At 41.8% G+C, this 24,717-nt stretch overlaps 1 protein-coding gene across 2 annotated transcripts; it reads left to right on the forward strand.

The window, feature by feature from the left end:
* Positions 1 to 992: 992 nt before the first annotated feature.
* Positions 993 to 24,212, forward strand: slc37a2 (solute carrier family 37 member 2). 2 transcript variants are annotated; one of them, XM_046326892.1, is made up of 18 exons: positions 993 to 1,646; positions 2,786 to 2,867; positions 3,960 to 4,050; positions 4,220 to 4,298; positions 4,389 to 4,524; positions 5,628 to 5,704; positions 5,976 to 6,142; positions 6,566 to 6,603; positions 6,936 to 7,082; positions 7,339 to 7,429; positions 7,592 to 7,654; positions 11,097 to 11,182; positions 11,711 to 11,759; positions 12,077 to 12,150; positions 12,522 to 12,600; positions 12,989 to 13,086; positions 14,023 to 14,087; positions 20,666 to 24,212. In XM_046326892.1, exons 1-18 carry the CDS (start codon positions 1,588 to 1,590, stop codon positions 20,679 to 20,681), a joined length of 1,497 nt encoding a protein of 498 aa, XP_046182848.1. In that variant the 5' UTR covers positions 993 to 1,587; the 3' UTR covers positions 20,682 to 24,212. The 2 variants fall into 2 exon arrangements, with proteins under 2 accessions (XP_046182848.1, XP_046182856.1); XM_046326900.1 differs by having other exon boundaries at positions 6,966 to 7,082.
* Positions 24,213 to 24,717: the final 505 nt, after the last annotated feature.

Raw genomic sequence — 24,717 nt, forward strand, 5'->3', positions numbered from 1 at the left:
TATTTGAAATTCTGCTGTGTGTTTTTCCACTCTAACTGTAACACAGTTTATAAACTCTAATCATGAGACTCACTCATCATGACCACCCTCAAGGTGTTTGTGCATCAGTACCCTTTTCACAAACTGTAATGAATAATATTTTATTTTCACACGGTTCTTTTCAGCACACTTCTGGGGAAGGGGGATATCTAGTTAGTTGTACAACTGAAGGCGTTCAACCTGAAAAGTGTTTTATGCATTTAACCCAACCCGTCTGAAATCAGAGATGCCTTAATTGACATCATTGTTTTATTTATTTAACCTTTATTTAACCAGGAAGGGCTCATTGAGATTAAAATATATTTTTCAAGAGTGCCCTGGCCAAGATGGGCAGCACCAAGTCATTACAAAAAAAAATACAGACAGACAACATGAAAAACTACAAGTAATCTAGTAAAAACCATTGAATTCACAAGCGTATAAAATAGCAAATTAAAAACATTGACAGGTCAGGGAATCAGCCTCAAAATCCTTCATCAGTGATATTTAAAAACACCAAGCATGTCATCGGTGGCCGGGAGCAGGTGTTGTTTGGGGGGGTTAACTGCTTTGCTCAAGGGCAGAACGGCTGATTTTTCCACCTTGCCGGTGTTGTGCCGAAAATCTCTCCCAACATGACCCAAGAAACGTTTAAATTTGTAATTTTAGAGATTGCATTTAAAAATACAGCCATTTTTGCATATTTTCATTTTCTGCTGTAAGTAGGTTATAACACATCAAGGAAGACAAACCGTACTTCTCTGCTACTTGAAGAGTTCATGGCCGAGATTATTTTTATAGCCCGGTGCCCCGGTTGAGTGGAAATTCCATTCATGTACAGTAGAATGGACTGACTTTACAAACTCTGCCCAACCAAGGCAACGGGCCATGTAAAACGAACTTTCCCATTCAATCATCGCTCCTTTATTTCAGTGACGTCAGACACGGGAAACACGTGTCCACACACTTCGGAATATAGATTTTGTTGAGGCGTTTTGCCTGAGTTTGGAAAACATTAGGGGAGGACTGCCTTCAAACTATTATGGACACAATATGTTAACATATTTACACATCTCCGTGTGACACGGCAGAGAAGTGCATAGAGTATTTATAGGAACCGGCTTTTATAACGCTATCAGCGGACTCGAGCAAGTATGGAAATCGATGGGAATTCATTGTTTGTGGAGATTCACCCACATCATCATGAAGCAGGAATAGCAAAGCGACTGAAACTTTTTTGATCAGTGCTCGGAGTGTTTTTGTTCTTTATATTTTAAATGAATATATATTTTTAAAGAAAATAAAAATCGGTGTGTTTTTAATCAAAGAAATTTCAAGCGAGAGCCTGTGGGAAAAGAAGCTGTCCCATGTAACGAAACGTAATAGTTTAAGTTTGTTTTTAGCTAGTTTTATATAGATTTTTTTGTAGTCCTAGTTTTTGTACAAATAATATATCATCAATTGGGTGTATATAAGGCACCCGATATAACTTTTGAAGCCATGTCTGAGAGAAAATTGTAAGCGGTTTTTAACAAGTTTTACGAAGTTGTTTAGGCTACTACACCAAAGATGAGGTCTTCTTTGGCTCCCGGGATTAGACTGATCACGTCCTTCTCAAGAGACAGCTGGTAAGTTTACACTGTCTTTGAATTATATTGTGACACCCTTTATGTAAACAAAACTAAATGCATTGAATTTTACAGTATGTACTTTGATGATGGGGGAGGGGAAACGGCGGTTTTGTCCTTAATCAGCTAGATGTCAATGATTGGCGAGAGATTTGGTGTCATTCTACCTATGCATTACTGACATTCTAGAATGTTAGGAATTAGTCAACAGTCTAGATTTCATTTGAGTATTTCATTAGGTATAGTTAAACCCCATATTCAAATATGTATTTGCAAAAAGAAGCATTGACAATCATAGAATGTTACATGCAATCATCCTAGGTGAAGGTTATTGGATTTCTGTAACTATTCTGCAATCAACAAAACCTTCTGCATTATTGCTGTCACTGATCCAGTAAAGGGTTAAAGGTCACAGCAGGTTTAGTCTCAGGCACTACACTTCCTCCCGAATGGCTGAGTCTGAAATGGCATCCAATTCCCTATGTAGTGTACCACGTTTGACCACAGCACATGGTCAAAAGTAGGACACTAATATGGTGTAATTTGAGATGCATTCTATGTGTTGTGTGCGATTAGCCTGGGGATGAGGAGGTTACACCAGGTTGTAAGTGAGGTGTTAACGGAATCTAACTCGTGGTAAAATCTGCCTTTCCACTCCAGGAAAAGTAAACGGTCAGTACAGAGCATGCAAGGTCTGTGGGTTGTAACTAGCTGCCTTCCTGTGCAGTGTGCACCTAGTGTCATGAGGCAGCCAGGTCCCTGTACTGGTCCCAGCACTGAAGAACTATTCTGAATACCCTGTTTTGTTTCCATGTCAGGATCCCACAAGAAAAAGTGCTGATGTGTACTTTCTACTGTACAGACAAGTCCATGTGAACAGTGGTTTTGTGTTCTCCCCAGAACCTTCTCCAGGATGGTAGTTTGAAGCTTGCCTCTCGGCCTCTCTCCCCTCTCCCTCCTTCCAGAACCTATAATGCTAACATCCCTGGAGACTTCTAGTCTAGACCATGTGAAAGAAAGAGATTGTCCTAAAAAACTGTAGAGGGTGTGCTTTGACTTACAAAGAGGACGAAGTTCATGGCATGGTATTTGCTTTGGATAACATTAGAATGAGCTCTTCTTCTACTCTCTCTGTCCAGGTACCGAGGTTTCACCCTCTTCCTCACCTTCCTCTTCTATACCAGCTACCATCTCTCCCGGAAACCCATCAGCATCATTAAGGTGATACACTGACTCCACAAGCCTGTATTAAACGTTATTGAGATGTATGGCCACACTGTTCAGCTTTATATTGTAACATCTCTAGGTGTTCTAGACCACAAAATCCCTAGAACACTCAAGCCACACTACAATGGTTAACACTATATACTGAACAAAAATATAAAAACAACATGTAAAGTGTTGGTATCATGTTTCATGACCTGAAATAAAAGATCCCAGAAATGTTCCATACACACAAAGTTTATTTCTGTTGTGCACAAATTTGTTTACATCCCTGTTAGTGAGCATTTCTCCTTTGCCAAGATAATCAAACCACCTGACAGGTCTGGCATATCAAGAAGCTGATTAAACAGCATGATCATTACACATGTGCATCTTGTGCTCGGGTCAATACAAGACCACTTTAAAATGTGCAGTTTTGCCACACAACACTATGCCACAGATGTCTCAAGTTTTGAGGGAGCATGCAATTGGCATGCTGACTGTGGGAATGTCCACCAGAGCTGCTAGGGAATTTAATGTTAATTTCTCTACCATAAGCCGCCTCCAACGTCTTTTTAGAGAATTTGTCATTACTTCCAACCGGCCTCACAACCGCAGACCACGTTTAACCATGCCAGTCCAGGACTGCCGCATCCGGCCTCTTTACCTGTGGGATCGTGAGACCAGCCACCCAGACAGCTGATGAAACTGAGGAGTATTTCTGTCTTTAATAAAGCCCTTTTGTGGGGAAAAGCTAACTCTGATTGGCTGGGCCTTACGCCCATTGGGGGGGGGGGGGCAGTCTCCCAAGTGGGTAGGCCTATGCCCATCCATGGCTGTGCCTTTGCCAAGTCATGTGAAATCCATGGATTAGGGTCTAATTCTTATATTTCAATTTACTGATTTCCTTATATGAATTGTAACTCAGTCAAATATTTGAAATTGTTGCCTGTTGTGTTTATGTTCAGTATAGTTTGTGAGAAAATGATTTCATAGTTGTTTTTCTTTCGAGACGTTTAGTTCTTTACCATTTTTATGCAGGTTGTCTTAAAGGCTGAGTGTTTTGTGTCCATGGGTGTAATCTCTGCTTATTGCCCCATGCATGTACAGAGTCAGCTGCACAGAAATTGTTCCACCCTCATTCGACCTCCAAACCTCAATGGAACTGACAATGAAACCTGGTGTGACTGGGTGCCCTTTGGTGAGTCCTCTGCTTGACTCAAGTTCTTTGTTAATTTTAAGAAGAAATATAAATTCTTCCAAAGTTTTCTGAGTGCTTACAAAACAAATATTTAGAACGCACAAAATGTCAGTAGAATGGGACAGCAGATTTCATTTGGATATTTTCAGTGTCCTCTTGTTCTGTCCAGACCAGGACAACTACAAGACACTGTTTGGAGCCGTGGACAACTCCTTCCTGGTTGCTTATGCCATTGGCATGTTTTTCAGGTAGGCTGAATGATGTATTTGATTGTGTTTTGTATATGTGTGTTAACTCACTACAAGCAGTTGACCAGATGATGTTGTGCGGTTTGACAGTGGGATATTTGGAGAGCGTGTGCCCCTGCGCTACTACTTGACCATCGGTATGCTTCTCAGTGGTCTCTTCACATGTCTGTTAGGCCTGGGCTTCTACTTGAACATCCACTCAATATGGTACTACGCCTTCTTCCAGGTACGGGTTAAATCTCCTCCAAAACCATTCAGTCAATTGCTCACACTCTGCAGCATAGTTACCTTTTTTATTTTTTTATTAAATATACTTTTTCCCACCATACACTACCATCCCTACCCTGACTGGAGTAAACTAACGGGAAACAATACTTCTACTGCTACTTACAGCCAGAGGTGTTGATTCGAGTCACATGACTTGGACTCGAGTCAGATTCGATTCACAAATATGATGACTTGAAAATCGTCTTTGACACCAATGACTCGTGACTTGACTTGAATTTTAGCCTTATGACTCGACCTGACTTGATACCCTTCCCAAGCCCAAATATATAAAAAATTATGCTATTAAATCAAGTGTGCAGCGCATCAACTCTTCATTTAACGGACAGCAGCCAATCAAATTGTGCCAGCTGAGAAAAAGTTGTGCGCGGCAGTGCAGAGGAACGTCGGCGGGTGAATTCAGATGGAGCCCTTGGAAAGATGATACCCCAAATTATTATTTTCGGATATAAAGACAATGCTGTATCAACAAAAAACGGATTGCAACTTGCAAAACATGCGGGAATAAAATTACAGACGGAGGTGCAACAATTTCCAACTTTGTTCAACATTTGAAGCTGCACAAAGAACGGTAAGTCGTGGCTAATATAACCGACAGCAATATATATTTTATTACTCTACAAGTGTATCATGTAGACTAACGTAGCGTTAAATCAATGAGCCTCCACACAGTCAGTGCGGGAACCTGATCATTGCACCCAAGATTGAGCTATAACTGGCTAGGCATTTCTTATTGCACAAGTCCAGGTAGCCCCTCTCTGTTTCAGTATCATATGACCGTGATAGTGTGAGGGAGGCTGAAAGAGTGTTTCAATGCCAGTACTTTCCTCAAGGCTGTTTGTGAGAATGTAATATAATAAACCAGCCCACCCCCCTTCTTTATTTTTATTTGTATCCCTTTCTTTCTCTCTTTCTTGTTGGGATACAAGAAGTATCTCTTATCTCCCTCTTTTTCTCTCATTGGGTCTGGTGTAGGGACATATTTAATGTTGAAATAACAGAGAATTTAAAGACCTCAATCCACCTCATCTCTTACTTTCGTAGGCAATGAATGGACTGGTGCAGACGACAGGCTGGCCTGCAGTGGTGGCCTGCGTTGGGAACTGGTTCGGAAAAGGGAAGTGAGTGAGACATCCTTACTGTAGACTGGTTCAGCAATGCTGACTACGCAGTATCAGTACCCTCTTTTCCATCTTGTGCAGGGTTTTTATCTGTTGCTCACAGTCAGTCACATGATGTGAAAGTAAAAGCAACAGGCGTCCAATGCCAAAAGCTGTCCTCAGTATTTAGTAAGCTGTCTCACTGTTCACCGTCAAGATATACAATGTTTCTCAAGGTAAATCCACCTCTCATTTCCATCCTATCTGTATGTGTCTGTCCCTCTCCCTCCAGGCGAGGATTCATCATGGGCGTCTGGAACTCCCACACCTCGGTAGGCAACATACTGGGCTCACTCATCGCTGGCGTCTTCGTATCTTCGGCCTGGGGCATGTCCTTCATCGTGCCTGGCATCATCATCGCCTCCACTGGCGTTCTCTGTTTCTTCTTCCTGGTGGAGAGTGAGTCTGACCTCTTGGCCCGTATTCTTAAAGCGTCTCAGAGTAGGATTGCTGATCTAGAAGTTTTGCCTTTGAGATTCTAATGAATGGACAGATGGGGCCTTATCCTAGTTCAGAGTTCCTACTTTGAGACGCTTTATCGATATGCCCAGACCTTGTTCAAAACATGCCAATAGTGCTGACTGTAATCCATTACAACCTATTGAAGCTTGATAGATCATAGTCATGTTCATTGCCACTATACAGTTATTATGGAGGAGACATACAGGATCATGCTACATTTATCACAGTTTTCACTGCAGGCATTTCATCTTAAACTTAGACTGTTAACATTAAGACAAAATGTAAAATGAGAGTTGGCTTGTCCCAAGACTATTTTGACATGAAAATGTATTTGTGAGCAAAACCTTTTTTCTGTCACAGAACCAGAAGATATCGGTTGCAGCCCTCCACAACACCATGTAAGTACAACCAAAGAACACATTAAGTAATTGGTGCCCTAGTAGTATAGAGAAGGGCTACCTTGCTAAAGGCCACAAGGGCAGTAGGTGTAGGTTGCACCTGAGATATGATGCCTGGCCCGCTTCACTAACGTCTAGGCTACCAGCTATGCCCAGTTTTTGACCTTATTTTTGTTTTGTGATGACCAACGTTTTGTCATTACATTACTTTCCTTTGTAAGACTTGACATTACAGAGTAATAAAATAAATGTCAAACAGATCTATTCAACCTTATAATCAGTCAATAGTTGCAGCCCTGGTTAGAACCATGCTAATTGCTGTGTATTGGCAGGAGGACAATGAGAAGGAGCCTCTCTTACAGAACTCATCCAGTAATGAGGAGATCTTCAGCAGTCCTGGCCAGTCCAACTCTATCTCCTCTGAGCCGGCAGAGGAGCACACCAAGGCCATCAGCTTCTGTGGGGCCCTCAGGATACCTGTGAGTGGGGATCACAATCTACTTTCATTTCAAGCCTTTTCAGTTGCTGAATTTCATCAAATGTTACACAAGTATTCCTCTGGCAAAACAGACACAGGCAATCAACATAATAATGGGTTGTAATTTTATGTCATTGCACCTAAGCCTTGAATTGAATTCAAACTCATTGTTTGTAATTACTCTCCAACCACATGAATGCAGTTGACTGTTGTTATGACAGTTGCTATGACTGTGTAATATGTGTGTTATCTTACAGGGCGTGATGGAGTTCTCCCTCTGTCTTCTGTTCGCTAAGCTCGTTAGCTACACCTTCCTCTACTGGCTTCCTCTCTACATTGCTAACGTTGGTACGTACTCAGTTTAGCGTCTATTTGTTTACAGTTGTCATTTCACCTGAGGGTTCAAATGCTAACAATGTTTATAAGCTGATAATGATTTGCTTTGCATTGTGAGATGCGCTGTCAATTGCGTACTGTGTCACTTAAAATTCCCAATGTTTATTTCCTCAGCCCATTTTCACCCCAAGGAAGCTGGGGACATGTCAACACTATTTGATGTAGGAGGAATTGTTGGTAAGCCTTAACAGTTTTGTGGTGGATTTTATATGGCGTTATCTAACCTTCTTATAGCCCAATAATCTGTAAGATCATATGAGGAACCAGGAAGCTCTTCCCTGATTACCTGGATGTTTTGTCTGCACTGTAGTTTTAACAAATCATAGAAATAATGAGTGGTTTCTGCAGTCATAACAAATAATGTCTGCAGTCATAACAAAACAGGCTTAACAAGTCATGTCTGCAGTCATAACAAAACAGGCTTAACAAGTCATGTCTGCAGTCATAACAAAACAGGCTTAACAATTCATGTCTGCAGTCATAACAAAACAGGCTTAACAAGTCATGTCTGCAGTCATAACAAAACAGGCTTAACAAGTCATGTCTGCAGTCATAACAAAACAGGCTTAACAAGTCATGTCTGCAGTCATAACAAAACAGGCTTAACAAGTCATGTCTGCAGTCATAACAAAACAGGCCATATACAGTGTCTTGGAAAAGTATTCATATCCCTTGGATTTATTCAGTTTATTGTGTTACAAAGCGGGATAAAAATGGATTTAGTTGCATTTTTCTGTCAACAATCTACTCAAAATACTTTTTGAATGACTAACCCTTCCTCTGTCCCCCCATACATACATTTGAAGTCGGAAGTTTACATACATTTAGGTTGGAGTCATTAAATCTCGTTTTTCAACCACTCCACAAATTTCTTGTTGCCAAACTATAGTTTTGGCAAGTCGGTTAGGACATCTACTTTGCATGACACAAGTCATTTTTCCAACAGTTGTTTACAGACAGATTATATCAATTATAATTCACTGTATCAGAATTCCAGTGGGTCAGAAGTTTACATGCAAGTTGACTGTGCCTTTTTAAACAGCTTGGAAAATTCCAGAAAATTATGTCATGGCTTTAGAAGCTTCTGATAGGCTAATTGACATTATTTGAGTCAATTGGAGGTGTACCTGTGGATGTATTTCAAGGCCTACCTTCAAACTCGTTGCCTCTTTGCTTGACATCATGGGAAAATCAAAAGAAATCAGCCAAGACCTCAGATTTTTTTTATAGACCTCCACAAGTCTGGTTCATCCTTGGGAGCAATTTCCAAATGCCTGAAGGTACCACGTTCATCTGTACAAACAATAGATTGCAAGTATAAACACCATGGGACTGCGCAGCCGTCATACCTCTCAGGAAGGAGACGCATTCTCTCTCCTAGAGATGAGTGTACATTGGTGCGAAAAGTGCAAATCAATCCCAGGACAACAGCAAAGGACCTTGTGAAGATGCTGGAGGAAACGGGTACAAAGGTATCTATATCCACAGTAAAACGAGTCCGATATCGACATAACCTGAAAGGCCACTCAGCAAGGAAGAAGCCACTGCTCCAAAACCACTGTGAAAAAGCCAGATTAAGGTTTGCAACTGCACATGGGGACAAAGATCGTACTTTTTGGAGAAATGTCCTCTGGTCTGATGAAACAAAAATAGAACTGTTTGTCCATAATGACCATCATTATGTTTGGAGGAAAAAGGGGGAGGCTTGCAAGTCGAAGACTGCCATCCCAAACCTGAAGTACGTGGGTGGCTGCATCATATTGTGTGGGTGCTTTGCTGCAGGAGGGACTGGTGCACTTCATAAAATAAATGGCATCATGGGGAAGGAAAAGTACGTGCATATGTTGACATGCACGTGTCAAGATATCAGTCAGGGAGTTAAAGCATGGTTGCAAATGAGTCTTCCAAATGGAAAATGACCCCAAGCACACTTCCGAAGTTGTGGCAACATGGCTTAAGGACAACAAAGTCAAGGTATTGGCGTGGCCGTCACAAAGCCCTGACCTCAATCCTATAGAAAATTTGTGGGCAGAACTGAAAAAGCGTGTGCGAGCAAGGAGGCCTACAAACCTGACTCAGTTACACCAGCTTTGTCAGGGGGAATAGGCCAACATTCAACCAACTTATTGTGGGAAGGTTCTGGAAGGCTACCCAAAACGTTATACCCAAGTGAAACAATTTAAAGGCAATGCTACCAAATACTAATTGAGTGTATGTAAACTTCTGACCCACTGGGAATGTGATGAAATAAATAAAAGCTGAAATCATTCTCTCTACTATTATTCTGACATTTCACATTCTTAAAATAAAGTGGTGATCCTAACTGACCTAACACAGGGAATTTTTACATGGATTAAATGTCAGGAATTGTGAAAAACTGACTTTAAATGTATTTGGCTAAGGTGTATGTAAACTTCTGACTTCAACTGTACTACATCTGTAAGGTCCCTCAGTCAAGTATTGAATTTCAAGCACAGATTCAAAAACCAAGACCAAGGAGCTTTTCGAAAGCCTCATAAAGAAGGGCAGTGATTGGTAGATGGGTAACAATAACACATCAGACTTACAATATCTCTTTAAGCATTGTCAAGTTAATAAATATGCTATGGATTATATATTAAACTACCCAGACACATCAAAGATGCAGTCGTCCTTCTGAGCTGCAGGACAGGAATGAAACAGCTCAGGGATATTACCATGTCATTGGGTATGTTAAGAGCTCGAGTTCAGTGGCTGTGATGAGAGAACTGAGGATGGATCAACAATATTGTAGTGACTCAACAATAATGACCTAAAAAGGAGAATACAACGGACATAATAAAAAATACTACAAAACATTCATCTTGTATGCAACAAGGCACAAAATGAATAATGCTAAAAAAAGACACAAAGCAATACACTTTTAGCCCAATTCAAGGCCTTATGTTTGGGGAAAATCCAACACAACTCCTCACTGAGGAACTGCCTCCTTATTGTCAAGCATGGTGGTGGCTGCATCATGGTATAGGTGCGCTTGACAACGGCAAATGCTGGGTAATTTTTCAGGATAAAAAGAAACGGGATGGATCTAAGCACAGGCAAAACCCTAGAGGAGAACCTGGTTAGTCTGCTTTCCAACACACTGGGAGAGGAATTCCCATTTCAGCAGGACAATAACCTACCACACAAGGCCAAATCTACACTGGAGTTGCTTACCAAGAAGACTGTGAATATTCCTGAGTGGCCTAGTTACAGTTTTGACTTAAAGCTGCTTGAAAATCTATGGAAAGTCTTAATGTCTGTCTAGCCATGATCCCCAACATCTTGACAAAGCTTGGATATTGCACAATCCAGGTGTGTAAAGCTCTTAGATTTACCCAAGAAGACGCATAGCCGTAATCGCAGACAAAGGTGTTCCTAACATGTATTGACTCAGGGAGCTCAATCCTTATGCAACACAATACAGACCATAGTCATAACAAGTAACTGCTGTAGTAGTCTGCCAGAAGAGTTCTCATTAGAATTGGTCAATTAATGGCTCTTACTGTATGGTGTCAGAGCACTTCCCATAATATTGATCTTTAATGTAGGACTGCTGTCTATCCCCTGTGTGTTAAGGGTGTGTGCTGTGTTTCTGCAGGGGGCATCGTGGCTGGACTGGTGTCGGACCAAACTGGGGGCAGAGCCTCTACCTGCTGTGTCATGTTAATCCTGGCTGCCCCTATGGTGAGTGTGCATTCACACATAAGATATCACTGGCTTTTAACCATGTGTAACACCATGGCCATTTATAGTGTCTCTAAGCGCCGTCCACAGGGAAATCTGTACATTCCAGACTTTAGAAAACCGCTGCTGGGCAAAATATACTGTAGATAAGGAAAGTCCTGCACAAATGCCTGAATTATAAATGTGGACTAGACACTTTATATTCACTTATGAAAAGAGGCAATTCTCTATGTCAAAGTTCTGATCACACAATCACATATGCAATGTAAATATGACTGCATTATGGACACAGAAAAAGGAATTTGGCTGTGCTTGGAACTCTGGATTTGGCAGTGAACTTCACCCGCTGCCCAAGCCTGAAAACATTTTATGTTAGTCCGTGAGCTTCTTTACAGTAGCGTGTCAATCCATTTTTCAGCATAGCTCAATGTTTTCCTTTGGGTCTGCATGTGGGTTAGTAAATCCTTCAAAAGTGACACATTTGACCCACGATCCAGTCTAAATGTTTGTTTTTTGTTGCTTTCCTAGCTGTTCCTGTACAACCACATTGGACAGCATAGCCTAGCAACCACAATCGGTAAGAGTTAAGTTATTCTGTATGAAATTTGACTTTGAAGCCATGGAGCTATTTTGGTTTCAACGCCTCTTACTGAAAACTACAGAAATGCTCCAATTTAACACATTGTCTTTACTGTGTGTCGGTTGTGTGTTTGTAGCCTGTGGATTTCACATTTACGCTTTGTCATTTGGCAGACACTCTTATCTATGACTTGCAATCGGTGCAACCAACAAAACAATATCACTATGAAAAGCTTATTAAAAATAGCCTTTGTCTGCTAGCTAGCGTACTGTACATGCCTGATCCACTTGTTGCTGTTTTCCTCTGCCTTGTAGGGATGTTGTTGGTGTGCGGAGCCCTGGTGAACGGACCCTACGCCCTCATCACCACCGCTGTGTCTGCTGACCTGGTAAGCACATCCACCCCAGACTGCACTGCTGCATGCCTTTCTCACATGAAGTCCTCATCTCTCCCGAAGTCACACAGGAGATAAGCCCGTCATTGCCCCTCTCACCCCAAATTCCCCAGGTTCTCTGTTAGTCCAAGACACTTTCTAAAGTGTCTTTCCTCGATTCCTTGCATTCTATCTCCCTCACCTCTTTCTCAAACCGTATTGGAGAAGAAGATCCCAAGGTCCCTCCCGTCAGACCTTCACCTTCCATGCGTTTTGAGAAGAGGCAGAGGAGAGAGAACATAAGGAATTGAGGAGAGAAACATTTGGAAAGAGCCCAAGTCTATTATTCTGAATGTTGATTCAAAATGAGGGTTTTTCTTTCATAGGGGACGCATGAGAGCCTGAGAGGAAATTCTAGAGCATTGTCAACGGTTACTGCAATTATTGACGGCACAGGGTCAATAGGTATGTGGGGAATTTCTAGGACACACACGGGGGATTGGTACTCTTTGATATTGTTGTTTTTAGATTTGATGCTTGTAATGGGTTGGTGGTGCTAAGATGCCTTTGTGTGCCTGTGTCAATGCATGAAGGAAGGTTTTTATTTTTAGGTTGCCTATGTTTTGAGAGATTAACTTCAATGCTCAGTCATTGCAGTGTTATGTGACAATTACAAATTGTATACGGTTTATTTACAAGTTCCATGGCTCATACAAAACTATTTTCTATTGTAAGTCATGTAGTGTTCTAAAGGCAGACTTTTTATGATTGTTGTCCCAAATCAGATTGTATATCCAGTCCTGGTTTTAGGTGCTAGGGTTCCCATGACTCTTATTTTCTGACTCTCCTCTAGGTGCCGCCCTAGGTCCTCTGTTAGCAGGGCTGATCTCTCCGACGGGATGGAACAATGTCTTTTTCATGCTGATCACTGCTGATATCCTCGCCTGTTTGGTTAGTTTTTCATCTTTGTTTTTATTAACATGTTTTATAAACCACTGCAAGATTTTTGCCACATGTTCAAAGAAGGTGCTACACCTGTGGATTGTGTACAAAATGAATGATACCCTTGATACACTACATGGCCAAAAGTATCATTTGGTATGTGGACACCCCTTCAAATGAATGGATTCGTCTATTTCAGCCACGTGTATAAAATCGAGCACACAGCCATGCAATCTCCAGAGACCAACATTTGCAGTAGAATGGCTCGTACTGAAGAGCTCAGTGACTTTCAACGTGGCACCGTCATGGGATGCCACCTTTCCAACAAGTCAGTTCGTCAAATTTCTGCCCTGCAAGAGCTGTCCCGGTCAACTGACAGCTAATTATTGTGAAGTGGAAATGTCTAGGAGCAACAATGGCTCAGCCACAAAGTGATAGACCATACAAGCTCAGAACAGGACCACCGAGTGCTGAAGCGTGTCGCGTTTAAAAATCGTATATCCTCAGTTGCAACACTTCTACTGAATTCCAAACTGCCTCTGGAAGCAACGTCAGCACAAGAACTGTTCATTGGGAGCTTCATGAGATGGGTTTCCATGGCCGAGCAGCCTCATACAAGCCTAAGATCACCATGTGTAATGCCAAACGTAGTGTAGTGTGGAGTGGGGTGGGTGCCATTGGTGGGTGGAGCAGTGGAAACACGTTCTCTAGAGTGATGAATCAAGTTTCACCATCTGGCAGTACGACGGACGAAACTGGGTTTGACAGATGCCAGGAGAACGCTAACTACCCGAATGCGTAGTGCCAACTGTAAAGTTTGGTGGAGGAATAATGTTCTGGGACTGTTTTTAAATTGTGTTACATATTTTTTTTATATTTATATGTGTAAAAACATAGATCTATTTTAGTAATCTGTGTTAAGTGTGCTGTCTCCCTGTTTTACAGCTGCTGTCCAGGCTGGTGTATAAAGAGGTGAGGGGCTGGTGTGGACACAGCCCCAGACATAGAGGGTAAGCCGCTCACGACTACACCGCTGGGAATCATATAACCAAACAGGAAACCCAAAGCTGGTTTCCTTTTATTATGATAAAGTGGCTGCTAAGTGCAATTAGTCATGTTAGTCATAAAATCATACCCATTTTATCCAAGAAGTGGACAAATACTGGCTACTCCACTTAAAAGGGGCAAAATGCAATTGAACTTGAGTGTGGACAAAAATGACTATTCCTTTAAATACAGGTCAAAGCCACAAATAGAGCTACTCCCCAGGGCTTTATACATTAGCCTTTCCCTAGAGGTTAAGGGTGCTCATTATTCTACTCCAAAGTGGCCTCCAGGCTGCTGATTAATTGGCTAGCTTTAAGGGGAAAATCGCAATTGCACCTCAGGCTATTTAAAAAAATCAGAAGTTGTCATTCACGATTAACCTGGGACCTTGATTGCGTCTTGAGAGTATAGTTCCACCAGGTTCCCATAGGACTTGAGACATGATTGTCTTTGAATGGATGACTAGAGTTGGTGTTATTAGACACTGGATCATAATTATTTATATACATACATACATTACCGTTCAAAGGTTTGGGGTCACTTAGAAATTTCCTTGTTTTCCATGGAAATATAGTCAAGACATTGACGAGGTTATAAATAATGATTTTTAATTTAAATAATAATTGTGTCCTTCAAACTTTGCTTTCGTCAAAGAATCCTCCATTTACAGCAATTACAGCCCTGCAGACCTTTGGCATTCTAGTTGTCAATTTATTGAGGTAATCTGAAGAGATTTCACCCCATGCTTCCTGAAGCATCCCCCACAAATTGGATTGGCTTGATGAGCACTTCATACGTACAATAGGGTCAATCTGCTCCCACAAAAGCTCAATAGAGTTGAGATCTGGTGACTGTGCTGGCCACTTCATTATAGATAGAATACCAGCTGACTGCTTCTTCCCTAAATATTTCTTGCATAGTTTGGAGCTGTTCTTTGGGTCATTGTCCTGTTGTAGCAAGAAATTGGCTCAAGTTAAGCGCTGTCCACAGGGTATGGCATGACGTTGTAAAATTGAGTGATCGCCTGCCTTCCTTCAAGATCCATTCTACCCTGTACAAATTTCCCACTTTACCACCACCTAAGCACCCCCAGATCATCACATTGCCTCCACCATGCTTGATAGATGGTGTCAAGCACTCTTCCATCATCTTTTTATTTTTTCTGCATCTCACGATTGTTTTTGTTAGTGATTCGAACACCTCAAATTTAGATTTGTCTGTCCATAACTGTCCAAAACTTTCATCTGTCCAAAACAGTTGCCTCACAAGTCCTCAACCTGGCAGATTCATAAAATAGTACCCGCAAACAGTGAAGAGGCGACTCCGGGATGCGGGCCTTTTACACATTGTTCCTCTGTCCAGTGTCTGTGTTCTTTTGCCCATCTAATCTTTAATTTTTATTGGCCAGTCTGAGATATGGCTTTTTTCTTTGCAACTCTGCCTAGAAGGCCAGCATCCCAGAGTCGCCTCTTCACTGTTGACGTTGAGACTGGGGTTTTGCGGGTACTATTTGATGAAGCTGCCAGTGGAGGACTTGTGAGGTGTCTGTTTCTCAAACTAGACACTAATGTACTTGTCATCTTGCTCAGTTGTGCACCGGGGCCTCTCACTCTTTCTATTTTGGTTAGGGACAGTTTGTGCTGTTCTGTAAAGGGGGAAGTACACAGCGTTGTACGAGATCATCAGTTTCTTAGCAATTTCTCGCATGGAATAGACTTAATTTCTCAGAACAAGAATAGACTGACGAGTTTCGTAAGAATGTTCTTTGTTTCTGGACATTTTGAGCCTGTAATCGAACCCACAAATACTTATTCTCTAGACACCCACAAATACTTATTCTCTAGACACTCAACTAGTCTAATTTAGGCCAGTTTTATTGCTCCTTTAATCAGTTTTCAGCTGTGCTAACATAATTGCAAAAGTGTTTTCGAATGATCAATTAGCCTTTTAAAATGATTAACTTGGATTAGCTAACACAACGTGCCGTTGGAACACAGGAGTGATGGTTGCTGAGAATGGGCCTCTGTACGCCTATGTAAATATTTCATAAATGAGCCGTTTCCAGCTACAATAGTCATTTACAACATTAAAAATGTCTACGTTGTATTTCTGATCAATTTGATGTTATTTTAATGGACAAAAAATGTGCCTTTTCAACAAGGACATTTCTAAGTGATCCCAAACTTATGAACGGTAGTGTGTATAAACTCGGCAAAAAAAGAAACATCCTCTCATTTTCAGCAAACTTAACACGTGTAAATATTTGTATGAACATAAGACTCAACAAATGAGACAAAAACTGAACAAGTTCCACAGACATGTGAATAACAGAAATGGAATAATGTGTCCCTGAACAAAGGAGGGGGGGGTCAAAATCAAAAGTAACGGTCAGTATCTGGCGTGGCCATCAGCTGCATTAAGTACTGCAGTGCTTCTCCTCCTCATGGACTACACCAGATTTGCCAGTTCTTGCTGTCAGATGTTACCCCACTCTTCCACCAAGGCACCTACAAGTTCCAGAACATTTCTGGGGGGAATGGTCCTAGCCCTCACCCTCCGATCCAACAGTTCCCAGACGTGCTCAATGGGATTGAGATCCGGGCTCTTCGCTGGCCATGGCAGAACGCTGACATTCCTGTCTTGCAGGAAATCACGCACAGAACGAGCAGTATGGCTGGTGGCATTGTCATGCTGGAGGTTCATGTCAGGATGAGCCTGCAGGAAGGGTACCACATGGGGGAGGAGGATGTCTTCCCTGTAATGCACAGCGTTGAGATTGCCTGCAATGACAAGCTCAGTCAGAGGATGCTGTGACACACCGCCCCAGACCACGACGGACCCTCCACCTCCAAATCGATCTCACTCCAGAGCACAGGCTTCAGTGTAACGCTCATTCCTTTGACGATAAACGCAAATCCGACCATCACCCCTGGTGAGACAACACCGCGACTCATCAGTGAAGAGCACTTTTTGCCAGTCCTGTCTGGTTCAGCGACAGTGGGTTTGTGCCCATAGGCGACGCTGTTGCCGGTGATGTCTGGTGAGGACCTGCCTTACAACAGGCCTACAAGCCCTCAGTCCAGCCCTCAGTCCGGCTCAATGTAGATAGTCCGGGAAGCTATTGCATTAAACCTCTTAAGGATTCCACCCTTTTTTCAATTTTCACCTAAAATGACATGCCTAAATCCTGCTGCCTGTAGCTCAGGACCTGACGCAAGGATATGCATGTTCTTGATACCAAAATGATCAATGGAAATCAAATTTATCAACTCATGGAGGTCTGGATTTGGAGTCACACTCAAAATTAAAGTGGAAAACCACTCTACTGGCGGATCCAACTTTGATGTAATGTCCTTAAAACAGGAACTGCTGACACACTACAGCCACATGAGGTCTAGCATTGTCTTGCATTAGGAGGAACCCAGGGCCAACCGCACCAGCATATGGTCTCACAAGGGGCGTGAGGATCTCATCTCGGTACCTACTGGCAGTCAGGCTACCTCTGGCGGGGACATGGAGGGCTGTGCGGCCCCCCATAGAAATGCCACCCCACACCATGACTGACCCACTGCCAAACCGGTCATGCTGGAGGATGTTGCAGGCAGCAGACAGCTGGGTTGTTGCCCTCCTACGGCCTCCTCCACGTCTCCTGATGTACTGGCCTATCTCCTGGTAGCGCCTCCATGCTCTGGACACTACGCTGACAGACACAGCAAACCTTCTTGCCACATCTCGCATTGATGTGCCATCCTGGATGAGCTGCACTACCTGAGCCACTTGTGTGGGTTGTAGACTCCGTCTCATGCTACCACTCGCGTGAAAGCACCGCCAGCATTCAAAAGTGACCAAAACATCAGCCAGGAAGCATAGGAACTGAGAAGTGGTCTGTGGTCCCCACCTGCAGAACAACTCCTTTATTGGGGGTGTCTTGCTAATTGCCTATAATTTCCACCTGTTGTCTATTCCATTTGCACAACAGCATGTGACATTTATTGTCAATCAGTGTTGCTTCCTAAGTGGACAGTTCGATTTCACAGAAGTGTGATTGACTTGGAAGTTACATTGTGTTGTTTGAGTGTTCCCTTTATTTTTTTGAGCAGTGTACATATATTTAAAAAAATGTTTTACCATCTTTGAAATGCAAGAGAAAGGCCATAGTATATTATTCTAGCCCAGTTGCAATTTAGATTTAACAAATGTATTTGCAAAGTTTTAGCCTGATCCAATCTGTTCAAAATGTTGTATCAAGTCTGCCCAAATGTGCCTAATTGGTTTACTAATACATTTAAGTTAATAATTGTGCACGGTCCTCAAACAATAGCACAGTAGTCTTTCAATGTAATAGCTACTGTAACTTGGACAGTGCAGTTAGATTAACAAGAATGTAAGCTTTCTGCCCATATCAGATATGTCTGTATCCTGGAAAATGTTCATGTTACTTACAACCTCATGCTAATCACATTAGCCTACGTTAGCTTAACACCGATCCTATAGAGGTTTTAAGTTCCTGACTATGTTTTCAAATGGTCAAAAAGACACACAGCTTCAATTTCTCAGGCACTAATTTTGCTAGGGTTGTCTGGGTGTGGTCTGAGTGGTGAGGGGAACACTGAAAACTAGCTAATGAAATTTTAGAATGCTCTTCCTTATTGTTTTATTAACTAATTTACCACCTGATGACGTCACCAGGCAGACCAAAACTCCATCACACCAAAACAGGCTGACATTTCAGGCAGTGTTTTTGACCAACTCCTACACTAAATAAATAAAACACAGAAAATCTAGTTTTTTGCTGCACTGGGGCTTGTAGGCTTTTAAAAAAAATGATATGCACGCTGTCCCGTTTATTCCAAGTTCCAAACTAACCCTCACATCCTGTGAAATAATGTTGCTTTCAAATAAAGCAAGACTCCATCCCCAACAACAATTGTGTGCCTCATGGCTCTATGCTGCCCCCCATTTATTCCACCTCCCAAACTAACTCAATAGCATTAGCCTCTCTCCAGCAAAATTGTGAGTAGGCTAGGTGCCATTGTTGACTTGTTAATTTTATCAATCAATCAAATGTATTTATAAAGCCCTTCTTACATCAGCTGATGTCACAAAGTGCTGTACAGAAACCCAGCCTAAAACTCCAAACAGCAAGCAATGCAGGCGTAGAAGCACGGTGGCTAGGAAAAACTCCCTAGAAAGGCCAGAACCTAGGAAGAAACCTGGAGAGGAAGCAGGCTATGGGGAGTGACTAGTCCACTTCTGGCTGTGCCGGGTGGAGATTATAACAGAACATGGTCAGGGTTCCATAGCCGCAGGCAGAACAGTTGAAACTGGAGCAGCAGCACGGCCAGGTGGACTGGGGACAGCAAGGAGTCATCAAGCCAGGTAGTCATGAGGCATGGTCCTAGGGCTCAGGTCCTCCGAGAGAGAGAGAATTAGAGAGAGCATACTTAAATTCACACAGGACACCGGATAAGACAGGAGAAATACTCCAGATATAACAGACTGACCCTAGCCCCCCGACACAAACTACTGCAGCATAAATACTGGAGACTGAGACCGAAGGGGTCAGGAGACACTGTGGCCCCGTCCGACGATACCCCCGGACAGGGCCAAACAGGCAGGATATAACCCCACCCACTTTGCCAAAGCTCAGCCCCCACAGCACTAGAGGGATATCTTCAACCACCAACTTACCATCCTGAGACAAGGCCGAGTATAGACCAAGAAGATCTCCCCCACGGCATAACTCAAAGGGGGACGCCAACCCGGACAGGAAGACCACGTCAGTGATGCACCCCTCCTAGGGATGGCATGGAAGAGCACCAGTAAGCCAGTCACTCAGCCCCTGTAATAGGGTTTGAGGCAGAGAATCTCAATGGAGAGAGGGGAACCAGCCAGGCAGAGACAGCAAGGTCTGTTCATGGCTCCAGTGCCTTTCCATTCATCTTCACACTCCTGGGCCAGACTACACTCAATCATAAGACCTACTTGAGATGAGTCTTCAATAAAGACTTGAAATTTGAGACCGAGCCTGCGTCTCTCTCATGGGTAGGCATACCATTCCATAAAAATTGAGCTCTGTAGGAGAAAGCCCTGCCTCCAGCTGTTTGCTTAGAAATTCTAGGGACAGTAAGGAGGCCTAAGTCTTGTGACTGTAGCGTACGTGTAGGTATGTACGGCAGGACCAAATCGAAAAGATGGGTAGGTGGAAGCCCATGTAATGCTTTGTAGGTTAGCAGTAAAACCTTGAAATCAGCCATTGCCTTAACAGGAAGCCAGTGTAGAGAGGCTAGAACTGATCAAATTTTTTGGTTCAAGATTCTAGCAGCCGTATTTAGCACTAACTGAAGTATATTTAGTGCTTTATCCGGGTAGCCAGATATACTCAGTTGAAGATTCTGTGGTTGTTCCTACACTGCCAGTCCTCAAATATGAAATGACATTGAATTAATCAGATCCAATGATCTGGTGCCTATGTTAATAACCGGAATAGGTTTGCATTCGGTCCATTCTGAAATAGGCTAATCTAACCTTGTGTTTGCAGGTTCAAAGAAATCTGAGTGGCTGCCTGGGACAAGAGACCGTATCACACCTGCGAGGAAGGGCGCAGGAAAAATTACCCAGAAATAATCCCTGAGGCACACCGTGATTCATACAGTACTGGTCCTTTCATCCTTCAGCCTTAATGGATCCATACCTCGTCACCAGGAGATGAAAGGAGCTGAAAAAGGAGGAAGGGGCCATTGATATTCTGGGACCGTCTGACAGAGAGAACATGTTCCTTCCTCAAGTGACCGCAAAGCTCTTTCTCTTTTTAAACCCCCAAAAATACACTTTAAAACATTTTTTTTATATACTGTCTCTCTCAGTGCTGTGTGCATCTTTCATGTTTTATCATTACAATTCTGTGCACACTGTGTCTTTCCCCAATCTCCCCTCCAGTTGACATCACATACCAGTATTGGGCAAGTTGAATTCAGGGGGAGCTCATTTTGCACAGCCGAGGGATGCCAAACTACATAAGCAGTAAAGGAGGATTTTCAAGGTAATCAAGGGCTGTGGAGGTGAATGTCATCACCAACAAAAACTCAACGGATAAGGAAAAGTTTGCTGACTGATCAAAAAAAAATCTGACTGCACCATCACATTATTCCATTTGTCTCTGATGCAAATGTTTGTTGAAATGTTTATTGATCAATGATTAGAAGTTTTTATCCTCCATGTGCACTTCGTTGTTTTGTTTTTGACTCCACCACTCCTAGCCGTCCTCGTCGTCAATTTTGAGCAGGGTATGTGATGATACTGATGGTTTGTCTGGACTAAACGTTTTTACGGTTGTGGCTAGATAACGAGTTAACAAACTTTTTTTGTCCCACGACCCCTTTCAATTTTGTTTGTGACGCCCCCCCTGCCCACCATGTAAAAAAAATGTTTTTAAAGTTTTGCCAAACGGCCAACATTTACTTTTTTAAATTGTCTATAACAGTCTATTACAAATCAGTCTGACAGCACTTTTGACAGTATTTCAATCTGAAGGAAGTATGGTTTGAAATGACTGAAATGCATCAGCGGTATTGGGAAGTTCAGAAGATCATCAGTCAATAATTCTGTGTAGAAAAGAATACCATCATTGATGACCTCCCCCCAGTTTGATTTAGTTAGCGCCTAGTCTTTTGCACTCTGTTCTAATGAGTCCTGCGTGGCTTGTGGGCATTGTAGAGGAAAACATATGTGTTCCTGAGAGTCTTATCTTACAGTCATGGGGTCATATTTTGTAGCTTAAACCGTTCAAAGGTTAGAGCCACATTTGTAGGAAGAAAACATAAACCACTCTGTTTATTACAACTAAAACCTGCAGCTTCTATGAACTAAGCAAGATTTCAGACTTTCTCTTGCGACCCCCATTGGAAAACGGTGGGCTAGATGGAGTTCAGCTATGGAGAGAAGTTTCTGTACATGGGATGTTGAGAGAAATAATTTAGCAGCTTACGAGAATGAAGTTACGGTTAGGAAAAGGGTTGGGCTTAGCTAAAATGCAACGTTTATCAACAACTGTTTTCCTCGACGTGACATCTAGATGGAGCTGTACTCCATCTAGTCACAATCGTAGGAACCATCTATCCCGACAAACCATCGGTATCATAACATAGGCTTTGACTTTTGTCGTCGGGCTCCGAAACTGCAAGTTGACAAACAGCCAGGGGACCGAGCCATGCAAAACGAGCTCACCCAATGTTTTCACGTGTGACTTTGATTGTAAATGTATCCCTTTTAGTGGCACGCTACCTACTCTCCTACATATTTATTTGGCAGAGAAGCTAAAATGTAATTTGGCTCTATACTCCAGCTTTTTGGATTTGAAATCAAATGAGCCGAAAATACATCATTTTTTATTTTGGTGTTTTGTTAGTGGAATTAAATTTCTATATGTTTAATACCCAATTAAATTAATACACTCAGCCCATTTCTAAGGATTTGTAAGAAACTTATTTGCATAAAATGGGCGGACACCAGTCTAAAAATCAAGCACTAGCGTTTATTCTCGAGAGTACTGAACATGATACAACGGGTTATAAACGGAAAATGACGTCATTAGGTTTTGAACTGTCCCGTCTCTCCTCCACTCCGGTACAATGGCAGTATAGTTCTCATGCCTTCCTACATCGTCTCCCACCAATTTAGACAATTTCTGACCAAGCCAAGGTCTTCCTGTGTAGATAAGCATTCTAGCCAGTCTGACGATAAGTTCATTAGTTTCTACCAAGGAACAGACAGTCCTTGTTCTAATTCTTGATTATAATTACACACACATTCAGTACTAGGATTAAAATAAAATTCATACATCTATACAGTAACATAATAGTATTCTGATTAGTCAGTTCTGATTGAAATATATACATAATTAGTCATTGATTTAATAAATCCCTTAACACTATCTAGAAATGAAAGCATTTTATGTATCTAGTCCCCCCATTTTTGAAGGTGTCACACGTTTTTAGAGAAATTCACTTAGTGTATTACATTTATTCAAGTTTAGTATTTGGTCCCATATTCCTAGCACACAATGGCTACATCAAGCTTGTGACTACAAATTTGTTGGATGCATTTTCTTTTTTAGGTTGTGTTTCAGATTACTCTGTGCCCAATAGAAATGTAATGGTATATAATGTATTTTGTCATTTTGGAGTCACTTACATTTACATTTAAGTCCTATTGTAAATAAGAATATGATATGTTTCTCAACACTTCTACATTAATGTGGATGCTTCCATGATTCCAGATAATCATGAATGATTTGTGAATAATGAGGAGTGAGGAAGTTAGAGGCATAAATATTATACCCTAACCTCCCCTGTTATTGATAATGGTGAGCGGTTAGAATGTTTTAGGGGCATGATCTTAGTGCATCTAACTTTCTCGCTCATCCTTATTCACCCTCAAATAACAGGTGACATTCTATCTTGTAGGTTCATATAAGACATTTAATATCAAATCCAAAATGCTGGAGTTTTGAGCTGAATTTAAAAGTTTTCTCTTCACTGGCCAAGTAAATACCTAGGGGACCAGTGTCCACAAATGGTATTCTTTTTCTTTTTTTCAATGAATTGGTGTTTCATTCTTTGTAGATATTTATTTTTTGTTGACATTTTAGTTGTTTCGAAGACACTCTTACCCAGAGTGACTTACAGTAGTGAGTGCATTCATTTTCATTATTTCTTTTGTACTGGTCCCCCATGGGAATCGAACCAACAACCCTGGCATTACAAGCATCATCCTCTACCAACTGAGCATCCTCGCCTGTGGCCCATGTTATTAAGGTGATAATTGTACTTCAGGGACCCTCTGTTGCTTTGTTGTAGTTAGAGGGGGCGTAATATTTTTAAATATAATTGAGGAGGGATGCAGATAGTTGCAGTGCCCCAAATAAAGTCAGATGTTATACCATGCATAAGCTATGCAGAGGGCAGGCTGTATTATGTTACACGACTAATATTCCAAATACATTTAGAAAAAATGTAAATAATGAAGTGTAGTGTATGTACATCAGATGTCTGATTTAAGCTGAATAAATCTGAGCATGACCAACTGTATTTCATTTCCAGAAAAGGGCATGTTTTACCATATATATATATATATATATGAACATTAATTTGGAAGTCTACCTAAAATCTGAAAGGTAAAATGCAACTCCTCACTATAAAAACCGTTGACTGGTGTAAACATGCTCCAGGATGTTTTTATCTTGTCATATTTCATTGTTAACGGCACAGAAATGGCTCATACTCGCTTATCTAAATCCCATATCCCTCAAAAACATTTTATGCTACCACATCACCCATGTCTGCATTGCATTCCAAAAGGCACCCTATTCCCTTTATAGTGGAGTACTTTTGACCAGGGTCCGTGAGACTTGTCAATAGTAGTGTACAATATAGGTAAAAGGGTACCATTTGGGATGCACACATACTTCTAACACCATCTGGACCTTTCATTTCCATGACCCTTAGTGAACTAATAATTAATCAGAACAAGCCCACTTTATTAATGATGTATGATGTTCACCATTCAAATCTGAGGTAACCCCTTGAATAGGCA

This window comes from Oncorhynchus gorbuscha, linkage group LG02 (genome assembly GCF_021184085.1).
Source record: "Oncorhynchus gorbuscha isolate QuinsamMale2020 ecotype Even-year linkage group LG02, OgorEven_v1.0, whole genome shotgun sequence".
Taxonomy (NCBI): domain Eukaryota; kingdom Metazoa; phylum Chordata; class Actinopteri; order Salmoniformes; family Salmonidae; genus Oncorhynchus; species Oncorhynchus gorbuscha.